General features: G+C 40.7%; 1 protein-coding gene across 2 annotated transcripts; it reads right to left on the bottom strand.

The window, feature by feature from the left end:
- Nucleotides 1-366: 366 nt before the first annotated feature.
- On the bottom strand, nucleotides 367-26,200 carry LOC140561968 (tetratricopeptide repeat protein 39C-like). Of its 2 annotated transcripts, none has more exons than XM_072687272.1 (14): nucleotides 25,763-26,200; nucleotides 18,083-18,131; nucleotides 14,877-15,005; nucleotides 13,267-13,384; nucleotides 10,418-10,922; nucleotides 8,349-8,517; nucleotides 6,580-6,673; nucleotides 5,428-5,535; nucleotides 5,158-5,267; nucleotides 4,900-5,023; nucleotides 2,379-2,476; nucleotides 2,142-2,246; nucleotides 2,000-2,038; nucleotides 367-782 (listed from the first exon to the last, which is right to left on the bottom strand). In XM_072687272.1, the coding sequence occupies exons 1-14, from the start codon at nucleotides 25,867-25,869 to the stop codon at nucleotides 699-701; spliced, it is 1,839 nt and encodes a 612-aa protein (XP_072543373.1). In that variant the 5' UTR covers nucleotides 25,870-26,200; the 3' UTR covers nucleotides 367-698. The 2 variants fall into 2 exon arrangements, with proteins under 2 accessions (XP_072543373.1, XP_072543374.1); XM_072687273.1 differs by having other exon boundaries at nucleotides 13,267-13,381.

Raw genomic sequence — 26,200 nt, 5'->3', positions numbered from 1 at the left:
AAACACAATGCAGTCCAAAAACTGTAAACCATGTGTGTTCATACAGAAAAATGCCTAACTTATACAGTAGGTGAACGTAATCCAGTGTAACAGAGGCTCTCTTGTATTACGCATTCAAAGACTAGAAAAAGGCCAGAGCTGCTATTAAAACTGACCACATTCAAGATCAATGGTAGGGGTGAAAACACCCCAGCCACACATGACCGAGTTCCATTGTGAACCTTCAGCCTCATTAAGTCGGAAGAGAGACTTCATTAGTCTCCTGTATTAAAAAGACTAGACACCTTATTATTGAATGTTTCTATTGGAAGGGCTGAAGATTGTGTTGGCTGTGTTGTGGCTCCTGTTGTCGTGACAGGACGAATCTCATTGCAAAGGGGGCTTTTATTCATTCCCCATTATACTCAACTGTGGGGATTCCATCCATTGCATCTATCGTTACTGTAAGAGGGGGGTTTGTTTCATGCCTGTGGACACCATGGCATTCACACCCTTCCACACTAGTCCTTCCAGTGTTGTGAATCAGATCTCCAGTGATCATTTCTGGGGTTTCAAGTCTGAGGTGCTGATTCTTCCCTCTTGTTCCGGACACGAGTGGCACTGTCCCGGTTTACTACACTGGGCTGGTTGTATTGAGCTTGTTTCAGAAAAGGGAATGGGGTGGATGGATTAAGCAGTCTCTTAAAAGTGAGGTCCGACTACTGAGCTTCTTTCAGGGAAGCTAACGCCGTGTGGATTCGCACATGGAGTCTGTTCTCAAAGTCATACGCTGTGAAGTCCTCCTGCAAAACACAACAGCACATAGATCAGGACTCCATTATAAGAAATCAAACATTTGAAAAGCTTCCCTTAACCTTATATTACACTGTGTGATTTGTTAATTAATTAAACAACAAAACATATGGTTTAAAAGGACTCAGAACAAAGCCACTATATTAGGAAATTTAAATTTGGTAACAGCTTACATCCAACAATAAAGGCCCCTTAAAATGTTGTACTTGTAAATTGGCCTGACAAACCTCAAACCACACTTGCTTATATAAAAAAAATCTGTTAGAGTGTTAACACTATGCTATATGATGTGGGATGCTTGAGCAGCTGCTGTGCCATGAAAAATCCCTATTATAAAAAATCTCCATAAAAAAAAAATCCATAAAAATCTATTAAAATGTAAAAACGTTTCATTTTGTGATGCAAAATATCAGGATTTTAAACCAGCTTAAATGATATGAGCATTTTTCAGATATGTGTATATATTCACATTATATGGACAAAAGTATTGGGACACCTGTTGGTGGGTCAATGTTTCTGCTGAGGTCAAGTGTATTAAATATAGCTTATTCTGCTTTTGTTGGAGTAACTGTCTCTACTGTTTAGGGAAGAAGGCTTTCTACTAGATTTTGGAGGTTTGCTGTAAAGATTTTGGATGATCACCAACATCATCCCGGTTGGGGTGGCGCAACAGATAACACTGAGCTACCACACCATGTGGGAGACTGGGGTTCAATTCCCGGTCTGGGTGACTATGCTGCGCTACACCAATAAGAGTCCTTGGGCAAGACTCCTAACATTACACTGACCCACCTCTGTAATATGAGTTACCTTGTAAGTCGCTCTGGATAAGAGTGTCTGCTAAATGCCATAAATGTAAATGTAAATCATCAAGCTCATCCTCAACTTGTCCCAAATGTATTGGGTGGAGCACCATCCATCATTCCAGAGAACACAGTTCTTCTACTGCTCCACAGCTCAAAACCCCTCTAGCCCATGGCTGGTATTAGGCAGCATGGTGCTAATAGGTTCCTATGCTATTGACAACATTTCTCTACAGGAAGTAGGCAAGCATTTGGGTGCAACTAAAAGTAGCTGAATGCATTTATCAAAAGAAGAGTCCACAAACATTTGGATGTAATGTTTGCATGTCTGGTGTACAAGTGAACAGTCACCCATATTGACTTAAACACACACATACACACACACACTCAACTTGACACTGTACCTTGGCCTGAAGCAGGAGAGCTCTTCCTTTGGCTGCAGACTGACAGAAAGAAAGAACACAACACACTTCACATCAAGAAGCATCTCGATTCCTAAAGTATCACTTCCGCAATGCATAAATCCCAAACACACACAATACTTACCTCTGAGCTTTCCAAAAATATGCACCCCAGCTCATAAAGAGAGTAGGGCTGTACATAGGAGTTACTCAGACACCCCGGCTCGTCTCTCAAAGCCACTTGAAAGCACTGCAGTGTTCAAACACAAACACAAACACACTCATACTAAACGCACGTTCATGTCAGATGAAGGACACTTTATAATTAGACAGACAGACAGACAGATTCTGAGTATGTTTATTATTCTGCATGAATGTTTACCTGCACTGCGTTTGCGCTGTTGCCCAGGCATTTGTACACGGCGCCCAGCAGGAGGTGTTTCAGACCAGAACACGAAGAGTCCTCCATCTGCTGCAAGACTGACACACAAACAAACACGGATACATCAGACTGTCCATCTGCTGCAGACATGCATGCATGTTGTTAAACACCTTTTCAGAAACAGGTGAAGATGATGTTATTCTGCATCTTCTTTCTTAAAAATCGCTCGATTTCTAATTCTATGAAAACATCCGACGTCTTAATTTGACTCCTAATCTTAATCGGACAGTAGTTTCACACTTGTTCTAGACTGAGAGTTAAACATCCTCCTGCTATTCAGTGCTCAATTCTCAATTCTTATTCCTTTACTGGTAAGACTCAACAAAAGCCAAAAACGCAGTGATGTGAGACGGGGCAAGGCTAAAAGAGTGCTTTGTATGACTCTTCAGCTTGATAGCAGCACAATGCACTGAGAGGACACAGAGAGAGGACAGCAACACTCTCTGGTAAGACTCAGGAATAATTATATTGTGACTTTTAAGGAACAGGTGAAGACGCTGGTGTTCTTTGAAAAAGTTCTTATAAATCTCTCGATTTCTTACTTCATTTTTCTGTAACGCAGTTATGCCGAACCAGACCCTCACAGATAAAATCAAGAGAGTCTTTAATATAGAAAAAGCAATCCACAGGCACAGTAAATACATCAAACCAGGTCAATAATATAGAAAGCAGATAAATAGGCTAGGCAAAATGGAGAAAGTTGAGAAACCGGGCAGAGGTCAAAACCAAAAGGTATTCAGGGCCAGGTAAACAAGCGGAAAACCAGAAGACAGAAAACGGGTCAAAAAAAGGGGTAGAGAGGGGCAGTGGTGTCTCAGCAGTTAGAGCACCGGGATATTGATGACAGGGTTGTGGGTTCGATACCCGGGTTCAGCAAGCTGCCGCTGTTGGGCCCTTGAGCAAGACCCTTTCTGCTCCCTCTCTGCTCCCCGGGTGGGCGCTGGAGTTGGCTGCCCATCACTCTGTGTGTGTGTGTGTGTGTGTGCTCACTGCCCCTAGATCACTAGTGTGTGTGTGTTCACTACCACAGATGGGTCAACTGCAGAGGACACTTTTCGCTGCACATAGTACAGTCACAAATAGTCTCAATGAGTCTTACACAGGTAAGGGTAATCAGAAAGTAAGAACCGTTGGGCAGGTGACAGTCATGTGAGTCTGGAGGAAATCATGGGTAGTGTAGTCCAGAGAGTCCACTGAGCCAGGAGTCTTAATCTTAATCTAACAGTACTTTTACACTTTTTCTAGACTGTACAAATTGAGAGTTGAAAAGGTAAGCACTAAGAATTAACCCCCTAAACAGCCTGTGGTCCGCCGGCAGGCCGAAAGTGTTATTACAAACATCTATTACCAGAGAATAGCCCCACTAGTCTGTACAGAAGTCCCTGTAGTTACTGAGTCATACACCTTACTGTGTGCAATAGGCCTTTCTGCATTAAGGGGTTAAAGACCCTCCTGTTATTCAGTGTAATACCTGCTGCTGCTCCCACATAGACTTTGTGTAAAATATATGTACACACAGAAGAATTTATATAATCACATAACTATATTATATCACAGAATTATTTATTAAAACTTAGATCAGTGTGTTAGATCATATAAAGACAGTGCAGTCACTTCTGCCTTTCTCCTTTGCCTTACATGTGTCTGTCTATGTGCAGTTCTATGTATCACTACTGTAAAGCTGCAATTTTGCTCAGGATCACTAAAATACTTTGATCTATTTATATTTATCCGTCTGAAACGTAATATAAACACAACATATAGCTGTTAAAAAAAAAAGAACACAGATGATTGGTTAGATATTGTCCTACAGCGTCCTATTGGTTAGCTCCTATTTGTTCTTTAGCACCACTTCTAATTGTTGCTTGCTTTGGGTTTGTTTTTTATTTATTTATTTATTTATATGTGGAATTTAGGTTGGTTTTGGTGTCATAATGTCATCAATAGTGTTCAGATTGCAAATCTTTCTCATTACATTTATGGGAAGTTGCCATGCAAATATGACATGCTATTAATATAAGATAAGATAAGATAGTCCTTTATTAGTCCCAAAGTGGGGAAATTCTCAGTGTCACAGCAGAAAAGGGATAGCAAGACACTCAGATGTAAAAACGTAGATAAATTACCACTATATACACAATATAAATAATAGAAGTAAAAAAGCAATAACAATATTAGTGCTGCCAGAGTCTCATGCATGGGGTGGGAGCTGTTCTTCAGCATGGATGCCAGCTAGCCTATCATCCTCCTGTCTCCCACCACCTGCACGGGGTCTAAGAAGCATCCCAGGACAGAGCCGGACAGCCCTCTTTATGAGCTTGTTCAGTCAAGTAAATCAGGGTTGGGCCTAAACTAAGCAGGCTGGAAGATTTCCTGGCGCAGGGTTAGACCCTTGGTCTTACCATGGACTATAAGAAAAGTGAGCTCTGTTCTTATTCCTACTCTACAGTGTGTATTTCACCTTGAATCATGAGCTGCAGTTTAGAGGTAGAGCAGTTGGGCAGAGCTTTCCAAAGGTAGAGCACCTCGATGGCTGCCATGGTACATCGCTCTCTTGTAGGTGGAAGCTTTCTCAAATCCTCGGCCTGTTTAAATACACACCCCCCCACACACATGCACACAGTTTAAAATGATTAACAGCTGATAAGTGTGTCTGATACCCTTAATTCATGCACATGAGTTGATGCTGTCGTTAGGCCGTTTGGCTGCTAGCCCTTACCCTCCTCATGGAAAACTGCTCAATCTGATTGTGCTTCCTCTTGAACAGTCGAGCTGCATCCTTAAACACACAGCATGCTCCATCCAGATCCCCCGCCGCTCCCTGACACACTGAGCCACAAGTATACAAAAATACAGCCAGTTATTGTTATTTATTATTATTTTAAAAACCACATTAAAACCTACATGCCTCTTATCAGCTGTGTCACAGCTCTCAATTTCACAGCCTCGGTTCCTAGCATGTGTGTTTTTTAATAGAGAGGAGTCTTACCTCCTGTGAGGTAGGCGTAGTAGCACTGGGACCAGCGGGACTCCGTCCTTAGGCGGTCAAATGCTTTGAATGCCTCAGTAAAGCTCAACTCGATCATACTGCACCAACCTGCCAAAACATCAGCGATATCAAACCCACAGCCACAAAGAGGCGTCTTCTCACACAAACCAAGCATTATAAGCTTAACCAAATCAGATCGACAACAGAAAATACATGCATACAGTAAATCCTCACTGTCCTTCAATAACTATATCAACTTCAGTTAATGAAAATTTAATTCTGGAGCATTTCTATTAGTTCAGTCATCAAGAAAATCAAGAAATTCGGCAAATCCAAGGGTTTTGCATGACAACAATGCAATAGCAGCACAATTTGGCCTTTATATCATGACTGTCCTCAGAAAACCTCCAGAATATTTAAAGACTATTAAAGATACACTTTAGAGCTTTAGTTTTTCCTTTTTCTGTAAAAAATATTCATCATGAAATTGTCCACATATCATTTGTGTTGCACTTGTGTTCTGTATGCACTGTCTATGTTGCACCATGGTCCTGGAGGAATGTTGTTTCGTTTCACTGTGTACTCTGTATGTAGTTGAAATGACAATAAAACCCACTTGACTTGACTTGACTAATGCAATCAAATGAAGAAAAAAAAAATAGGGCTGGGCAAATATTATATGAAAAAAATTATCGCAATACATGTGATCACAGATGAAACACATGAGTAGCATCAGATTCTTAAAAACTAATCTTAAATACTCTCCCATACTTACAGTGATTTACAGTGATTTATATTCAAAATCTGCCCCTTATCCAATTAAACAGACAGCACTAATTTCATATCTGTAATGAAACATGCAGTTGGTCAAAGTTTTTAAAGTACTAACGATACCTTCAATATGCTTAGATTAGTATAAAGTGTGTCCTTATATTATCATATTATATTCATTATAGTGGAAGACACCGTCCCTTTACCGCCACCTTTAAACTCCATCTTAAACTAACCCATCATAAACAACAGCAAAGTTAAAGCTTTTACAGGTTTTTACAGGTTCATTACCCTCAGCAAATATGAGGAACGTAGCATTTCTCTGAATCACAGCTGGAAAATCACAGGGTGTTCAAGCTGCAATGGCAAACAGCGACCTACCAATCTCGTATAGACAAATGTGCTGGATCTCCCTCTGCTCTGTGGCCAGTTCCAAAGCACTGTTGAAGGACGTTAAGGCACTGCTGATTTGGCACTGAGGTCATCACACAGGTGCACAGGATTGGACAATAAAACAGAAAGAACACTCGCCAATTAATAAAGACTCAGTGATGACCAGGTCTTCATCCTGAAAAATCAACCAGTTATTAGACACCTGAGCACATTATTTTAAAGCATGTAACCCAGCAGTAGGAGTTTACTGGAGATGCAATTCAAATTTTAGATTTTTTTAATAACTGATAATAATTGATGATAATTCCATATGACTGGAAAATCTGATTTTGGCCGATTATGATTTTCTTTCTGTCTAAGAATAAAAAATAAAAAATACTTTTTATTAGTACTATTACATATACATTAATATATATATATATATATATATATATATATATATATATATATATATATATATATATTTAATGTATATACATACTGTATATACATTAAATATATAAAAGGTGTGTTCAGACATTTTAGTTAATATAAAAGAATCAGAAATTTGACATTAATCTACACCTAAACCTAATCTGAACCTACACTTTAATCTACACATTAATCTACACCTAAACCTAATCTGAACCTACATCTTAATCTACACCTTAATCTACACCTAAACCTAATCTGAACCTACATCTTAATCTACACCTTATAAATAAATGTTGTAAATAAATTCTACTCATTTTAGAAAGCATGTAAAAAACATTACTGCTTAAGCATGAATAACAGTGTTAAACGGCTTCCGGCTGTGCTGTAATCAATGGCTGAGGCTACTGCCCATTCCTAAATACACCTACAATTCAATCAAACACTCTGGCCAAATTTCCACTCCATCCAGTTTAAACATGCTCAACTCCGCCCATCAAGTGTCCTTTTTAACGGGGCATCGAGTTAAACTGAACCAGAGTGAACACAGGGCTGAACAGCGGGACTGATTAAAAATGCTGAACTCGCTAACGCCACTCACGTTTACACAGGAGTTAAACCAGCCATGTTTTCCTGTTTGTTGACCTCGCTGCTCAGCTCCGTGCAGCGGTACACAGGGCACTGCGGCAGACATACAGGGTCACACTAACGTCCTGAACTTCGGCCACTACTAACTAGCCTTTCGTCCGTGTTGGAGGAACCTCCAGACATGTTAACTGCCCTTCTGTTGACTGTGCTGAAGCCCAGTGAAGGTCTCGGAGACATGCCTCTAAATGCCAGGCGTGGGCTAGAGGGGTATATATAGACCCCCAGGACTGAGCTGTGGAGCAGTGGAAGAAGAGTGCTCTCTGGCATGATGGATGGTGCTCCATTCAATACGCCATTCAGGTGTCCCAATACTTTTGTCCATATAGTGTATTTGCTTAATACTGAAATTATCTTTATTATATAATTTCCACAATTCTGTGCCCGTTATACTCCTGCGATCTGAAGCACTCAGAGAGAGAGAGACACACATAGCAGCTGAAAATACATACGGTAAGTGCTTCCTAAATGTGCTTCCTCTCTGGTCAACACCGTGTAACGTCCCCTCTGATGTAGGCACACATAAGCAGACACACAGTAGCCTGTGTTCTCAAAATGACCCAGAATCAGACTGTCTATGCTCCTTATGGACCTTCATGACTCAGAGGAATGCTGGTAATCATTGCGACACAGAGAGCAGTGTGCACTGACAGCGGCGGGACTTTCTCTCATCAGACGAACAGAAGTGAAACTGTCCTCACCTCCAGCCTCTGCACTCTGCCTTTGAAGAACATGAAGAGGGAGGAGTCTGGGTATTCCGCTTCTTTCTTCTGAAGAATGGCTTTGGCTGCCAGAAGCCCCGCCTCCGTCTCGGAGCCATCCAGTGCAAAAAAGGGCTGCACTACTGTGTGATACCACAGGAGGGCGAGTCTGAGACACACAGACACAAAGCAACTTGAAAGTCTTGATCTTTTGACACATGACTGTACTATTAAGTACCATCACAGAGGAAATGTAAAGTAAACAGTAAAACTGCAAGTAGTCCCAAATGTAGCCAAATTATAAATACTGAATTCACACACATATACATACACACACACACACAAACACACATATTGTGCATTTAAATGGATAGATTTAGTGTGGGCCAGAAAATAATGCAAAGAGGAAACATGTTTGTATTTAGACTGAAAGACCAAACCTTCCACAGAAAAATGCAACACTACAGTAGCAATTAGAGATGCACCGATCCAATATTAGGATCGGTACATATTATATCGGTCCCGATATTAACAAAATTAGCCCAAACGGGTATTGGATAATTAGTACGATTCATGGAACCGATCCTTTCACTTTAATTTGTTGGTGTGAGACTGCACTAAATGTGAAAATATATAAATGATAAACATTTATATCTGTGTTAATTTGTTATATTATATAAAGTAAGTAAAGTCAATCCTGATGCCTTAAGTCTCTTCCACATGGTGAGGTTAATGGTTTATTAATTCAGCAATGGTATCAGATCTGTATCGGGTATCAAACCGATATACAAAGTTTATGTATCAGTATGTATCGGTATCGGAACTGAAAAGGCCGGATCAGTGCATTCCTACTAGCAATACAGAAATTGCCCATTTCTGGGAATAAAAAAAACAACTATAAAGTCTATATATCTAATTTTAAACATCTTTACTCAACATTTCATTATTATATTTTGGCAACAAAAAAGTTTAAATTCTGAAGCGATAATTGGAAAACTGCCCAATCAGGAGTTATTTATTTATGTTCCAAAATGACTCGGAATATTTTTTTTTTTAAACTTTTTTTGACTTCTAATCCAAGCTTATCATACACACAGACGTCCCTGCAGTTAGTTTTCTCTGGTAATAGAATTACTGAAGAATAGGTGGGCCAAAAGCCATTTAAGGGGGTAAGCAGGATTTATCCTTCGCCTGTAAAGTAGCAACAAGATGTTTATTTTGGGTCACACTATATAGAAAGTGTATGTTAACCCTCAGTTTAATCTTTACTTACTTTTCACTTACATTCACCTTCATTTCTAACCAACTTCCACCCAACACCTCAAGCTAACACAGCAAAACCCAAAACACCCATTCTAATGAATGCATTTAACTGCTTTATGTTGCACCCATTGCTGAGACAGATGTGCAAATGCACACACACAGCTTGTCTAGTCCTTGTAGAGAAGTAGTACTGCCAATAGAATATAAATCTATTGGCACCATGCTGCCTAATGCCAGGCGTGGGTTAGAGGGGTATAAAGCCCCCCAGATTTGAGATTTGGAGCAGTGGAATAACTGTTCTCTGAAATGATGGATGATGGTGCTTCATCCAGTACTTTTAGGATGAGTTGGGGAGTTGGGGATGAGGGGAGGTGGGGATCATCCGATGTCCTGAACTGATTAATGCTGAATGCAATCATATCCTCACAGCAATGCTTCAAAATCTAGTAGAAAGCCTTCTTTCCAGGACAGTGGAGACAGTTACTCCAACAAAAGCAGGATAAACACTTTAATACCCTTGATCTTAGAAGAAACAATGAACGAGCAGGATGTCCCAATACTTTGGTCAATTTAGTGTATCATAAGCAATGACTTTCATTAAACTCTGCAGGTCCACTGTTCACATTTCTGCCTTGGTAAATATATCTTTAGAACAGAGCATTTGTTTACAGCATAAATATGCAAACCATAATATCTTCCACAATAAATAAAAGACCAACTATCAAAAGTCCTAAATATGCGCCTGACGCAGTAAACGACCCGAGCCAAGGGGCTCTTTGGGAAGCTTCTTCTTTACACCTACTCACGTAGCAAGAGGGGCCTTCATGTCCTTACTTTCGCTCGCATACGTGAGGGACGACAGCCCCTGCTGCCGGTCGCCAGGGAAGCCCAGCAGGTTAATGATCTTGAGCAGGTGAGGAGGCACCATGGAGATGCAGAGGTGGAAGAGGCCGTAGCCGAAGCTGACCGAACCCTTCAGTCGACTCAGAGACTCTGCCGTCACTCCGGCCTCGTACCGAAGAGGAGCCTTCTGGCCGGGTTTGGGCCGGATGGAGGTCTGCGCCTCCTGGTGTTCAGACAGTGGGGAAGTCTTCAGGCTGTCTTCAGGCTGATCGGTGCAGTGGCCTTTTTGGGACTCGTCTGTCGTCTGTAGGGGAGGTTTCTCACTGTGCTTGGCTCGATCTGACGAGAGCGCCCCCTGTGGTGCGGAGGACCGCCTCTGGCAGGCTTCCTGCAGCTGGCTGATGTCACTGTAGCATTTGTTGTACATCTTCCAGGCCTTGCGGAGAATCCAGCCAGCTTTAATATACGCTGCATGAAGAGAGTAATACATGGAATTTACCTGTTATGATACAACAACAACAACAACAATAACAACAACAATAATAATAATAATAATAATAAGCACCACCACATAAACTTCAATGGCTGATGTTCTGAAAAGTCCCCACATTTTGCTCTTTCCACCAAATGAAGAAAGTAAACTCAGTGGAGCTCAACATCACTGATGACAGGAGAGATTACAGTCCTACAGTAGCAGCTCTGTCAACCGTCAAATTTGCACAGTCGCTCTTCATCCTATTTGTTCAGCCAAGATCTGTTTGGTGTCAGAGTTTGCTTCTTTACTTTTGCTCTGGATCTACAAGACCAAAGTAGTTCACAAATAACGCAAGCATATAATGGAGTATATACCCACGGTGAGGTGTAGACTTGCTTATGTGGTTTCGGACACTGCAGCCCTTTTTCAGGTGGGATTAGTTTTACATGGGGAGATGGAGTAATGTCATTTCACTACAGGACGTCTGTAAAGTCTAAGAGTGATTCACTATTCAATGTGAGTGCAGTTACATGTAGAGCTGGGCAATATGATGATATTTTATCTTATTGTGATAAATTTTGATATTGTGATAATAGGCTTTTCTAAGCATACGGAGGTTATTGTTAATACTGCAGGTTTCATTACAGACAGTGTAATTAGATTGATATAATTAGATGAAGAGTTGCAGAAAAACACTGTATCAAATATCTATGTGATATAGTATTTTTACCATATCGCCCAGCCCTATTTACATGATCACAACATGTATGTAGGCTAAAGCCTACGCCACACAATGACTTGCCGAAAGCTTCCAGCAGCCTTTAGGGAGTCCTTTGGCTCACCTTCTGGATCTGGCTGACCCTAGGTATTGGTGCCATACACCACAAAACTAAATGCCTCCTCAAGCTCCTTCATACTTCAGAAAAGCCGTGAAAAAATCCTTTTTTACAGGACATGATGAAATATTTACTCACACTCTGAAATGTATGGGATTCATATAACCTGAAGTAATTTTTTAAGGCTCAGATGTAAAAAGCGTCAGATGTGGAATGGGGAGTGCACTGTCCATAAAAACGTCTGACGTTCAGCATTCAGTCGGGACTAAAATCACTGAGAAACTCTGGTGATAATAGCATTACTCCCAATGTAAAACAAATCCTGTCCAAATAGGGCTTAAGACACACTTATCTAGAAACATAAACTATAAGACTATAAAAACTATAAAAATATAAGAAAAATATGTATAAGAAAAAATATAAGAAATAATAATATAAGAAAAAAGATAAATAAATAGAAAAATAGAATAGAAAATAGAAAATACTGAATCCTCCCTTTTCAGCTATTTCTTATACAGCAGGGTCCAAAAGTCAGTTTTTCATTTAAATTTAAAGATAAACAGATGAAAGTTTTGGAATGAAAAATTAAAGAAGTTAAAGTAAGTCATTAAAGTAAGATTAAGCCTTAACCAATCTTCAGACCAAGAAATTCTTATTTTCTTCAAATTTGTTAAGCTGACAATTGAAAATTTGTGATAAATCATAAAAGAAGGCAAAACAGAAGCTTTTTTAACTAGTGATCAAGAGACAGTGTTAAAAAAAGAGACTGGCCACTGTTCGTACATGGCGTCCGTTTACAGATGATCCCGCCATTCAACAAAACGAGCCAATCAGCGATTTTATAATATGCTTTAGAAACGGTAACCTGACCTTCAGTTTCTAGTATTTCAGTCTCTCTCCATTCACAGTGATAGGAGTCTGGTGTCGTATCACTGGAAATAACTTGGCTGTCGAGAGAACAAACTTGCCTTTAAGAACTGAGTGTCGTCTCGGACCTTCTGACCCAACCGTCCATTGACAGATGTCCAATGATGGATAAAAGTGTCACACAGTATCAGAAACCACACAAGGACACAAGGACGTATATTTGAGATGATTTAACATGACACAGCTTGAGGAAAGTGTGTGATAATTAAAGTATATAATTTACTGGGTGTTAACTGTTGGGGTTTTAGCTTCTACTGGCTTCATAGCTCCAGTGAAAAATGAAAGATTTAAACTTCAGACACTAAACATGCCTTGGCTGATGGATTACTGGGCTAACACAATCTCAGCCGTCACTGAGATTTCTCCAGATTATTGTTATTTTGATCACAAATATGATATCACTGGCATGAAAACAACAAATCCACTTTAATGAATGTACAACAGACAAAAAGATCTGAGAGGGTGTGCAGACAGTAGATCAGCGAGAACCAGACCGGTATGTGGAAAAACTGGAATATGAGTATAGGTTTCACCCTGAGAGCCTGCCAGATACTTCCTGTCTCAACAGACCAACCTGAGAGTTCCTGTCTGACGAAGGAAAGCACAGCCAGGTAGACCTGGCAGTCCGCCACAATGATCAGCCTCTGCAGACGCTCCATCATGGCCACCTCAGACCTCTGACTATCTACCTGCTAGATACACACACACACACACACACACACACACACACACACACACACACACACACACACACACTCTCTCTGAGGGTTATACAAGAACACATAAACCACAATTGTTAGCAATCAGAAGAAGGCGTAAGCACAGTTGTACTGGACACCAGTCCTCACTGCTGGCTTCTGTAATTCTGTAGCTTACTGAGAGATCCTGCTATGCAAAATGAACACAGAGACCGTGTGTTAACGACTTTATCACAGCTGGGAAGTGCTGTTAGATAGGTCAATAGGTCAAGGAGCTGACCCATAAAACCGCCGTAGAACCGTTGTAGAACCGCTGCAGCAGTCGAATAGAAATTACATCCATAACATAGCTGGAAAACACTGGTTTTAAGACCAGCTTTGAATATCTGCGGACGAACAAGCACTCAACTTAAAAGGGAGGCACTTCCACAGCCTGAGGCCAGCAACACTAAATGCCAGGTCACCAGAAGTACGCAGCTCAGAGGGAAGAACTTAGCAATGTTCTTTAGATGGAAAGAGGCAGCCTCGTAGGTGTTTGACATGTTGTTCAAAAGACAAAGTAGAGTCAAACATGACTCTTGGATTTCTAATCTGAGTGGAAGAAGAAATAACATAACCCGGAATAGAAACAGTTACTTATCTTCTTAATAGCAGCTAAAGAGGCCGATAGTATAGCCTCCGTCTTTCTTCTATTCAGGCTCGAGAAGTTTTTTCCTTCACCTAAGCAAATTGTCAAAACCCAGGGGCGATAAACTGTGTGATGGTTTATTATATACATCCAGATCTGCACTTCATCTGCAAAACAGTGAAACTGCGACCCGTGACACCTGATGAGGTCACCAAAGGGGAGCATGTATAGTACAGTACAGTATAAAAAGCATTGGGCCGAGAACTGAGCCCTGAAGTACACCAAACATAAAACACAAACTGCTGCTTATCTGCTAGATATGACTGGAACCAGGAAAGTAGTGAAGAAGTCTCCCATCAGCAGAGTAGAAATTCTTCCATATCCATTTTTGGCCATGTTTGTGATAATAAATGTTTTTGGACATCATGGTAAATGAGGCCGTGCCCTGAGCTGTCCCGAATCACGCTCATATAAACAGTAATTAAATCACATTACGAGAATATGTCTGAACTTGCTAAGAAGTGGTCACTACAATCATTCCGGCTTTATTTCCACTCCCAAATAGGGATGTTGAGACTTTCCTAAAATATCAAATGGTATCATTTGTTATAGAGCAAGAAAAAAAAAACATGTAAAATGCCCTTGTTTGGCTTTTTTCTGGAGCTAAATAATAAAAGCAACAACATGAATTATTTAAGGAACCATTTATTAAATTCCTTATCTGCCAAATGACTGTATATAACAAGCTGCTATTTGCAGGGTGATTCATCATAATCAAAAAGTTAATGGAAGACTTGCACTGTTGCGTGCTGAGCTCAAAGTGGGCTGCTGAACATTATTTATAAAAAAAAGGCTTACACTTTTCCTGATCTTGTTTTTGATGGTCTCGATTACACCTATGCCGTCACACTCGCAGAGTCTCTCAGTGGCCCGGAGATCCTCACACGCCACCTGCATCTTCTCCTCTTCAAAAGTCATCATGGCATTCTGAGGAGGAAAAACAAACAAACAAACAAACAAAAAATAAAAAAAAAACACATTCCTCACTCGTGTCACTCATTTCTAATGTAAACACAACCAGCAGACATCACCACCACCACCACCACCACCTCACCCTCCCTTTCCCTCCAAGCCATCTGTACTACAGTATGTGCATTCTGAGCATCTTTAACCACATAAAGGACGACATCAATAACAATCCCTGAGTCATTATTTATGGATGATCTCAGAGCTGTGCAGATCCGAGACCAGTGTTCACTTTCCATTTCACTTTACTGAAGAGCAGCAATCTTCAGTGAGGTCACCAATGGGGGGCATGTATAGCACAGTACTGTACAGTATAAAAGCATTGGGCTGAGAACTGAGCCCTGAGGTACACCAAATGTCATTAAATGATTGAAAGCCCCAATAGAGAAAAACTGCTGCCTATCTGCTAGATACGACTGCAACCAGGAAAGTAGTGAAGACGTCACCCATCAGTAGAGTAGAAAATCTTCAAACTCCATTTTTGGCCGTGTTTGTGATAATAAATGTTTTTGGACACCGTGATAAATGAGGCCGTGCCCTGAGCTGTCCCAAATCACTCTCTGAACAGTAATTAAATCACATTACGAGAATATGTCTGAACTTGATGTTGGCTTTGCTCCATGTACGCTCTCTGGTAGAAGCTAAGGTGTGGTCACTACAATCATTCCGGCTTTCTTCAGCAATCTTCAGTAAGGTTTATTCCAAAAAGGTGCCAGGTATCAAAAAGACAGCTTCTTCCCCCAGATCATACGGTTGCTGAACAGCCGGTAGCACAGTGTCCACAGCCCATCAATCAGAACTACCACTCTGAACTCTATGGACAAACCACACCACATCTTCCCCCACAATAACACCCTGCACTTTACCACTTAGAACTGTAACTGGTGTGTTGGAGCCGGGTATGCGTTGCCAAAGTGAGTCAAAGTGAGCCATTCCCAGCATGACCGGCATTCAAACCAGCCTATATTGAAATATTCGTAAACAGACTTATTTATTTATATATATTTTCTTGTCTACAAAATGTTACTTCCTCTTAGTTGACATTTGCACAAGACACTTGATGGCTGCTTGCCATGGGGTACCACTACCATGAAAAGTATATAATGGTGTAATTTATTCTTATTAAAATAACAGCCCACACTGTCCACTCCCTTATTTAACTATGTGATATGCCCTTTGCCACCACCAGGCCCTTGCAACTTATCCAGAATGCAGCGGCACGGGTCATCTTTAACGTTTCTATGTTCAGCCATGTAACCCCACTGCTGGCGTTCTCTTCACTGGCTTCCTGTATAGGGATGCACCGATCTGGCCTTTTCAGTTCCGATACTGATACATAAACTTTGACATAAACTTTGCATATGGGTCGATACCCAATACCAATCTGATACCATTGCTGAATTATTAAACCATCTGGGAGAGACTTAATGCATCAGGATTGACTTACACATGACTTTATTAACTTTGCAAAGCAAAATATAACAAGTTACCTCATAGACATAAACATACTTAATTGCTTTTTATTTGTCACTAAAAAATGAAAATTTCTTAAAATATATTAAAATGAATTAAAGGTATCAGAAAAATAAGTAGCTTCACTTTGCCAAACACAAAAATAAAATCTAGCAGCTGAACCTGAGAATAAATAAGAAACTTGGTCAAATGTACAAGCAGTAATCAAAAATTGCAAACATGTAAACATTTAGTGCAGTCTCACACCGACCAATTACAGTGAAAAGATCGGTTCCATGGATCAGCCTGATTATGCGTTACCCGATCTAACTAATTTTGTTAATATCTGGACCGATATCCAGATGCATCCTTATTCTTGTAGCTGTTCCTCGCATCAGAATCAAAACCCTGATACTGGCCTACAAAGCCAAGACTGGACCAGCCCCTCCGTACTTGATGGCAATGGTCAAAAGCCGATCTGCACCAAAAGCCCTTTCAGCTTTAAGTGTGGCTCGGTTTGACCCATCACTTCCCCTGGGTGTCCGAACAGCAGAGTCCAACGCTCACTGTCTTCAAACCCAGACTGAAGACCCTCCTCCTCTTCCGAGAGTACTCAGGTGAAGAGAAGAGTATCATGGTCTCCATATTGACTTGTGTTTAGTAGAGTCTAAGCTTAGAGGTATCTTTGAATTTGACTCTATTCAAACTAGCTGAGGTTCTTCTTGAATAAACAGTGAAGCACTTTTGTAAGTCGCTCTGGATAAGAGCATCTGCTAAATGCCATAAATGTAAATGATATGCAAGTCTTAAGTCCAGTCCTTGATGAATTCCAGCATTTTCTCTGCTCCTTCCAGTGCATCAGAGGCACAAAATCAAAGTTCTGCAAGGACTGATTGTTTATCTGACTCTACTGTGCTGCCTGGAACCGAACAAAAACGTGGACTGGTAAAGTGTCCCCCAAGGACTGGCTTATCTTTGACATGAAATGCTGACCAATGCATGCTGTGAACAGGAAAACCAGCGATCTCACAGGACACAAGACTTCAAGGAGTCACTGTGGTGTTTGTGAGGCAACATTTCAGATGAAGTAACATCCTTCGCGAATGTCGTAACTGTGAGTGGATACCTGGTTAGTCAGATGCTTCCTTAAACACTCAGTAAGGTTGTTCAGCTCATCACATTACTCATTACTCTTCACAAGTGTATAAAGAGTGGAACAGTCTATGTCATTAGGCTTCAGTACCAAAACTGAAATCAGCATCCTGAGAAAATTTAGAAGACCTACAAGTTAAGCTCTACATTTAACAAAACTGCCCATCTGCAACATCCAGTCTTGATGAGAACACTCTCGAATAGGTAGACGCATCCCTGTTAAAGTCTACAATCAAGAGAAGCCTTTATAGCCCTCAGTTCAGGTTCATCTGCTCCAGAGAGCCCTAGACTTTTGGCAGTACTTCTCTACAGAGACTATTAGATGGAGTGTCTACAAACATTTGGACATATAGTGTGGATATATATCTATAAATGATTAGTAGCATTACAGGCTGGAAGCAGCTGAAGAAAGCATAAAACAGAAAGCTCCTTACCAGAAAACTGACAAAGCTGGCACCAAAGCTCATCAATGGGCTGTAATTCCTGGAACACAAGACAAAACAAAAAGTCAATGAGGAAGACTGAAATTAGTCAGCAAATGCTTTCTTCAATTTAGCTTAATTTGATCTTCAACAATAAATAAATATATATATATATATATATATATATATATATATATACCCAGAGCGGTGGGCAGCCAACTCCAGCGCCCGGGGAGCAGAGAGGGTAAAGGGCCTTGCTCAAGGGCCCAACAGTGGCAGCTTGCCGAGTCTGGATATCGAACCCACAACCCTGTAACCGCTGAGCCACCACTGCCCCATATATAATATATATAAATACTAGATGCATATATATATATATATATATATATATATATATATATATATATATGCACTAAATACTAAAACTCCCTCATACTGAGAGGAAGAAACCTTGAGAGGAACCAAGACTCAAAAAGGGAACCCAGCCCTCCCCCCCCCCCCCCCCCCCCAACAGTCAACGAGTAGAACCATCAGTTGGAGACCCGTCAGTCATCCAAGAAGGGTTTTTATTTATTTATTTATTTATTTATTTTATAAACAGGATTACATTTTAACCAAGAATTATAAATAAAGATTCAAGATATTGAATATAGATTAAAGACTCGAGAGTTTATTGTCATGTGCACAGCAGAAACTAGCAGTTCCACTGTACAGTGAAAATCTTACTTTTACATTTACAGACACACACACACATTATATCTGGCGCACTTGCTAAAAGACGATCTGTGTGACCACATGCGCTGGTGGTTTACTGTTGAGGCTAGCTGAAGCTGAGAAGCTGAGGTGGAGGCAGGGGTAAGTAAGGCAATCAATACTGAGGTGTCAGAAAAGGCCTGAAGTATGGAGGCAGTTTTGAAGGAGAATCCTAACGAATTGAAATGCGAGAATGCAAAAATTCGCCCATCAGTCATCAACATTCAACACAGCAAACCACTGGAACAGGTACCTTGCTATAGGCAGCCATTCTCCAATGATCGCGGCAGATGTGATGCAGGCAGTACGTTTATTTACGGTCTAATTCAGAATATAGGTTCTGTAGATCTCGGCTCGGATTAGTATCTGCCAGGCCAATTTTTCATCCTATCAGTGCTAGCTGTGTTAGTTGTGCAGGAAAAGAGTCTGAAGACACATTTTTGCTTTTTAATCGTAAATATTATAAGCTGATTATTTATTTGTTGAAATTTGTATTATTTTAAAAAGATTTATTGATTTACTAAAAAATACAGGTCACCTAATAAACCTGTAGAAGACCAGAAATGATCATTTCAAATGATTCAGGCCTACCACTTTTCTTTTCATCCAAAAATCATTTTATTAATTTTATTTATTTATTTATTACTGCTGAAGAAGCTATTTTAATGTTCAAAAATTAAATTAAAAAAAGATATTAATATCAATATTACATTAAAACAGTCTGCAGGCTTTCCTTAGCATACGCAACGTCTCTCTAGCTGATATTAATATTCTCAAAAATATTAACAAATAGTCTAATCTTCACAGTCGGGTTCAGCCCTGAATTTTAGGCCTGATGATTTGGAGCATTTTGGACATGTCGTCACTGCCACAGAGACAACTCACCACTTCCTCATTAAACTGGTAAATGCAAATGAGCTTAAAGCTGGTTAAGCAGTTCTCTCATGTGAAGTAATACCCTACATTATGACTGTAGGTCAAACAGCACCGCACCTAACGTGAACTCAGGATGCTGTACATGGTTTAAATGTCAATAAGGGTTTTTCTCTCTGTGGGTTAACAGACAAAAACAGGCTGAAAGTGTCTGGCTGGGGGCACGGTTTAAGGAAGTAGTGCATTGGGAGGCCCACAAGTGTGATGAGAAACTGTTCTCATAAGCACTTTAAGGCTTTAGTACCTCTTTCTGAACTGGATCAGACTCGCGTACACAGAAATACGGATGATAAAACCAGTTTAAAGTCACTGGCTCAGCAGTAAGCAATTCTTTCTGCTTTCGGACCACGGCGGCCTACAGCTAAGGGGCTGTCCTACAGCATCTGATCATTAGCCTAAATGGGATTTGTGAAAGCTGATCTGCTGTGGTCAGAATGATGAACGTAGGGGGTTCCATGTTGTAGAGGAGTCCCTGAGAACTGAACAATCTGTAGCTACAGTACTAAGAGTTATTTACAGTGCATTTATCACTTAAAACCTTTGTTTAGTTATGAAAAATAAAGATTCAAATAATTAATGATGCATCAGAAAACAACTAAAAACTATTCAGGTTTTAATATAAGTATTTTAATGGTTTAAAATGATTATTTCTATATAATAACAATAGAATCCAAACATTGGAATCTGACCCAGCGGCCTGTTCAGATCAGTCCTGTGCTTTCGCTGACCTCACGTGTCAGGGCCGTTCCCCAGGGGGAATATTGCAAACTGAGCACTTAGTAGAGGCCTAGAACCCCAAGAACTGAAGATCGCCAGTGAGGGACAAAAAGTCCTAGTGATCCTAAATCTAATCACAGTGTTTTGTTTTTTTTTTACATGTATTTTTTCTTACTGAGGAAGAACTTATAGCAGCAGTAATTACTCAAGATAGAGGTGGGTTATCTTACTGCTATATTAATAGGGATGCACCATCCGATACTAGGATCAAATTTCGGTCCTGATACGATACTAACAAAATTAGCTGGACTGAGTATCGGATAATTAGGCCGATCACAGGACCGATCCATTCACCGAACCAGATTCCCACACCGCCGATATTCGAGTACTCCAGCTCTGAAAAGCAGCTAAAAAGACTGCTAATAGCGTAGTGTGCTGTACTTGCACTACATACACTACATTAGGGCTGCACCAATCCGGCTTATACTGATACCGATACATGAACTTTGCATATCGGTTGACAACCGATACAGATCTGATACCATTGCTGAATTAATAAACCGATTAAATCTCACCATGTGAAAGAGACTTGAGGCATCAGGATTGACTTTACTTACTTTATATAATATAACAAATTAGCACAGAGATATAAATGAATAAATTGTCATTTGTCATTTATGTATTTGCAAATTTAGTGCAGTCTTACACCAACAAATTAAAGTGAAAGGATCGGTTCCATGGATCGGCCTAATTATCTGATACTCGATCGGGCTAATTTTGTTAATATCAAGACCGATATGCGATCCTAATATCGGATTAATGCATCCCTACATTATATGGACAACAGTATTGAGACACATGCCCATTCATCATTTCTTCTGAAATCAAAAGTCATTCCTGCTTTTGTTGGAGTAACTGTCTCTAAATTCTGGAGCACTGCTGCTAGGATTTGATTGCATTCAGGGACAAGAGTGAGATCAGGATGTTGGATAATCACCACCCCACCTCATCTCCAACTCACCAGCCCATCCCCCAAAAGGTTTTGAATGGAGCTCCACCATCATTTCAGAGAACAAAGTTCTATACTAAGATAGTCCTTTATTAGTCCCGCAGTGGGGAAATTCACAATACTGCTCCACAGCTTAATGCTGGGGGGGTTTATACCCCTCTAGCCCACGCCTGGCATTAAGAGTGGTGCCAATGAGTTAATGATTATCTGTTCCACAGTCCTATTGGCAAAACTTTTCTACAGGGACTAGACAAGCTGTGTCAGCAATGAGTGCAACTTAAAATAGTGTCCACAAATATTTGGACATATGGATCACAAGATACAAAAAACTATTGCCATATTGCCCACCTTTACATCTAATCCTATTATTTCAGCTCATTGGAAAGTGGAAAGACTGACTTTTGTGGCACAAAGTGGAACCATCTAGTACCGGGTACTAAAGTACCTTAAGTACCTAATAGTAAAAGGTACCAAATTCCACAGTTAGATGCTGTAATACATAGAGTATTGTGCAAAGCTCTTCAGCTAATGTGATATTTTGGCCATATCAGCCACTCTCAACCATGAAAAGCTTCAAAAAAACTATAAGGAGTTTTTCAGGGTGAGCATTTGTATAAAAAGAGCCCATGAGGAGACATGAGGAGCTGTGTTCTTGCAGTTTACATGTAGAAAGGCCTCTCACAACGATGCTTCTCAGATCTATAGAGCTGCTGGAGCTCCCCAGCGTGCACCGAGCGCTTAAATGTCAATTTGCTCATTAACTGCGCTAAGCAGAACACTTCACGCTGGGATACGGCCTGCTAGCAGAGGAGGGGAACTGACACTTCACACCACTAAATATAGCTGCGCCATGATCAGGCAAGTCTCAACCTAGGCGGACCAAAGCAAAGAGCAGCTCTATTTTTCTAAGATTGATAAATTCCACTTTTTGAAGCTTTTTAGGGGCTTACGTTTAAAGAAAAGCCCCTCAGGATGCCTAACCTCATGTTGTGGTTTCACCTCTGTACCGCTCTGAACCGGACAGCTGGGGGTTCCAGCATTTGTGTGGGAAAGTATGACTTGCTTCCTTCATCATAACTAAAACCCCGACTTTCTACAGATGACTGTGCTGTCTCTCTGAAGCCTCAAACATCTGAGGTGGGCTGTAACTACATTTACATTTATGGCATTTAGCAGACGCTCTTCTCCAGAGTGACTTACTAAAGTGCTTCACTGTTTACTCAGGAATAACCTCAGCTAGTTTGAATAGAGTCAAATTTAAAAAGATACTGCCAAACACAGAAGTGAATATGGAGACCATAATGCTCTACTATTCGCCCAAGTACTCTCAGAAGAGGAGGGTCTTCAGTCTGCGAGCGACTCAGGGGGACGTTCATTCCACCACTCCGGTGCAGGACAGAAAAAAGCCTGGACGCTTGTAATGGACCAGCCCCTCTGTACTTGATGGCGATGGTCAAAAGCCGATCTGCACCAAGAGCCCTTCCAGCTTCAAGCACGGCTCGGCTCGACCCGCCATCCTTTCAGATACACAGAAGACGAGCGTCCAGACTTTTTTCTGTCCTGCACCGAAGTGGTGGAACGAGCTTCTCCTGGGTGTCCAAACAGCAGAGTCCAACTCGCTCACGGTCCTCAAACCCAGACTGAAGACCCTCCTCTTCCGAGATTACTTGGGTAGAGTGTAGGGTATATAACCAATCAGAAGCCACCAGCTATGCATAAGGTCCAGCCATGAACCCCCACCTCTGTTAGACAGGTGTTTGAAAGCATCACACTCTATGAGAAAAGTTGTTGAAGGCTCATTATCATTGATGCTGCTCTTCAGCTATAGGCTAATCTATCTTACGGTATTCATCTGGTTATTTATGGTTGGATTTTAATATTTTTCGACAGAGGATCTCTTCGTGTAGGAATACGTTTATAATTATATTGGCTTGATATGTGAACCACTAATATAGTTATTAAAAAAAACAATATAAATCAAAATGGCAATATTGTGCGGAAAAATCACAATTAGATCATTTCCACAAATCGTTCAACCCTACTTTACATTTATCTCCCAATTTACTGACTGGGTTTACAATTCTACCTCTCATATTTGCATATTTGAGGATTGTTTTTAGACAGAAATTGGTTCCAAGAGAAGGAAATAAAGAAGGGGAATACTAGTAAACTAGTGTATCCATAGGTGTACTGATGGTGCTGGACGTGCTAAACTAGTGTTGCACCGGTGCTGATACTGTATCACTGCCGTTACTGGCACTAACAGCCAAATAGAGAACCAATACCATGAAGTTTACTGACACCCTTACTTTCTTCTTTTTTACATTTTTGTTTGCAGACTTTTGTTATAAAATCAAATGTTTAAACAACCAGTAAAAGCCAGTCATGAACAGTTATTATCGTTAAACAGAACGTTTAGATTACAGCACTGTTTCTTTTTGGTTCTGAAACCAAAAGCTGAGTTTCAGCAGCTTGTTTAAAGGAAACACACTGAAGTTTAGTAGCTTTTTACACAGAGACGAGTATCTTTTTTCCCTAAACTGGCATTTTTTCACTGCTCTGAAATGTGAATTTAAACACCAGTTAAAAGCTGTTTGGTCGAGCTTAGCAAGATTACGCTTCCCTACCTGCACATAGAGCTGGGCAATCTTCCGATATTTTATCGAATCGTGATAAATTTTCTTATTGTGATACACAAGATGCTTTCTAAACAGAGAATATGGTCAATTCTTTAATCAGATGAAGAGCAGCACTGCACTCAGTATGTGAGAATACTAAATACTAGTTTTTAAGAATTTGTCGCTGTTTTTAGTCTGTGATTACATGTATCGTGTATCGCAGAAAATGTCTTTAAATATCGTGATATAGTATTTTTTACCATAACGCCCAGCCCTACCTGCACGTGTTTCTGCATTGTGTCAATTTAAATTTTTCATAGCTCTGAAAGTTTTCAGATGTGCATTTGCTCAACCAGTAAACGCTGTTCCTCCAAGCTCATTAGATCTTTTTTGGGATCAGATATAAAAAAAATAAATACACCCTATATAGCTGTCTATCGAGTACTTAAGTCAGAATTGGTATCGGCAAATACTCAAAAATCGGTGCATCCCGATACTAACCCAAAGTCTTAGAACCATCTACACTTGCTCAACACCTTATCGACATCATCTACACTGGTTCTCCAGGATGTTCTCCTACATACCTTCCAGTTTCGGTGATATTTCAGTGTTGTATATTTATCAAATAATGACACTCCTCCATGATATAATGCCCACAAAACAATAGAGATGTATAACGGTACCAGAAATTTGCTTAAAGACAGTGCTCAGCATCAGGAGGATTAGATTTGAATGGCATCTCTGGCCAATATTTGATGATTTACTGATGTATTTACTGTCCTCCAGAAGAGAAGCACTTAGATTACACTGGCTACAATAACATGCATATTTGTAACCCTAAAGAAATGGTGAAATGGTAAAGACGGTAAATATTTTTATATCACAATATTTACAGACATTGAGCACTTACAGTCCTGTGGAAAACTCCTTTTGACAATGTGAAGAGCAAGACCATTCCAAGCTAAGCTAATTCATACACTATATTGGACAAAAGTATTGGGACGCCTGTTTATTCATTGTGTTTTTGTTTTTTTTATGAAATCAATTAATGGCATTAAAAAATAGCTTATTCTGCTTTTGTTGGGGTATCTGTCTCTAACGTCCGGGGAAGAAGGCTTTCTACTAAATTTTGGAGCAGCATTGCTGTGAGGATTTGATTGCTCTCAGCAAATAAAAAAGAGCGTCAGTGAGGTCAGGATGTTGGATGATCACCATGTCGCCTCATCATCCCCAGTTCTCCAACTCTTCCCAAAAGTATTGGATGGAGCACCAACCATCATCATCATCATCATCATCATTCCAGAGAACACAGTTCCTCCACTGCTCCACAGCTCAATGCCGGGGGGCTTTAAACCCCACTGGCCCACTGCATTAAGAGGCAGTACTTCTCTACAGGGACTAGATAAGCTGTATGTGGGGGTGGGTGGGTGTGTTTGTGCATTTGCACATCTGTGTGTCAGAACTTGGATACTTTAGTAATTAAGAGGAAGCTGTTAGACTCTTCTACACACCCCAACTGCTGAACCAGCTGCTACTGGGAAGAGACTGGGTAGAGTCCTATAGATCCTATAGAAAAGGCCAGTAATGCTTCAGAACCGGTACACCGACATCCCTCACACCCAACTGACCCAAAAAACGAGGTCTCCACACCAAAGTCCTGACCTGTATCTGTGGAAGAGCTCGGCGCTTTCCTTAAAGCCGTTGTTCAGCAGCATGTTAATCCCCTGGAGGGACAGTTCAGCGTCGTCGATCTGCTCGGCCTCAGCCATGGCTCAGACACCCAGCAGGGCTGGAAAACCGCACTGACCAGAGTCCAGAAGCCACCTACTCACTCACTCACAGCAAACAGTCAGAAGTAGCTTCAGGAGGTAGCGAATGACCACCCACTGAAACTGAAAACGGAAGCAGAAGCTCCACATAAGCATAAGAGAAGCAGCACGTCCAGAGGAGACGCTCCCGAGCGGTCAGCCAGCAGACTCGGTCACGGTCCCGGTCCCATATCCCATATCTCCCTCTTTGAGGCCAGCAGCCCTGCAGTCCAGCAGCTGGACGTCCGCTGTTGCTGTTCTTGTGGGCGGAACCGGATCAAGCGTTACTTTC

The sequence above is a fragment of the Salminus brasiliensis genome, chromosome 9 (assembly GCF_030463535.1).
Source record: "Salminus brasiliensis chromosome 9, fSalBra1.hap2, whole genome shotgun sequence".
Lineage (NCBI taxonomy): Eukaryota > Metazoa > Chordata > Actinopteri > Characiformes > Bryconidae > Salminus > Salminus brasiliensis.
Note: the sequence above shows the minus strand (reverse complement) of the source record. Positions and strands in the feature narration are given on the sequence as shown.

Coding starts and splice junctions, on each gene's coding strand:
- LOC140561968 (XM_072687272.1), bottom strand. CDS start 25,869: ATGGCTGAGGCCGAGCAGATCGACGACGCTGAACTGTCCCTCCAGGGG. Junction 10,923..13,266: donor CGTCAGACAGGAACTCTCAG/GTTGGTCTGTTG, acceptor CTCTTCATGCAG/CGTATATTAAAGCTGGCTGG. Junction 2,247..2,378: donor ACAGCGCAAACGCAGTGCAG/GTAAACATTCAT, acceptor TGAACACTGCAG/TGCTTTCAAGTGGCTTTGAG.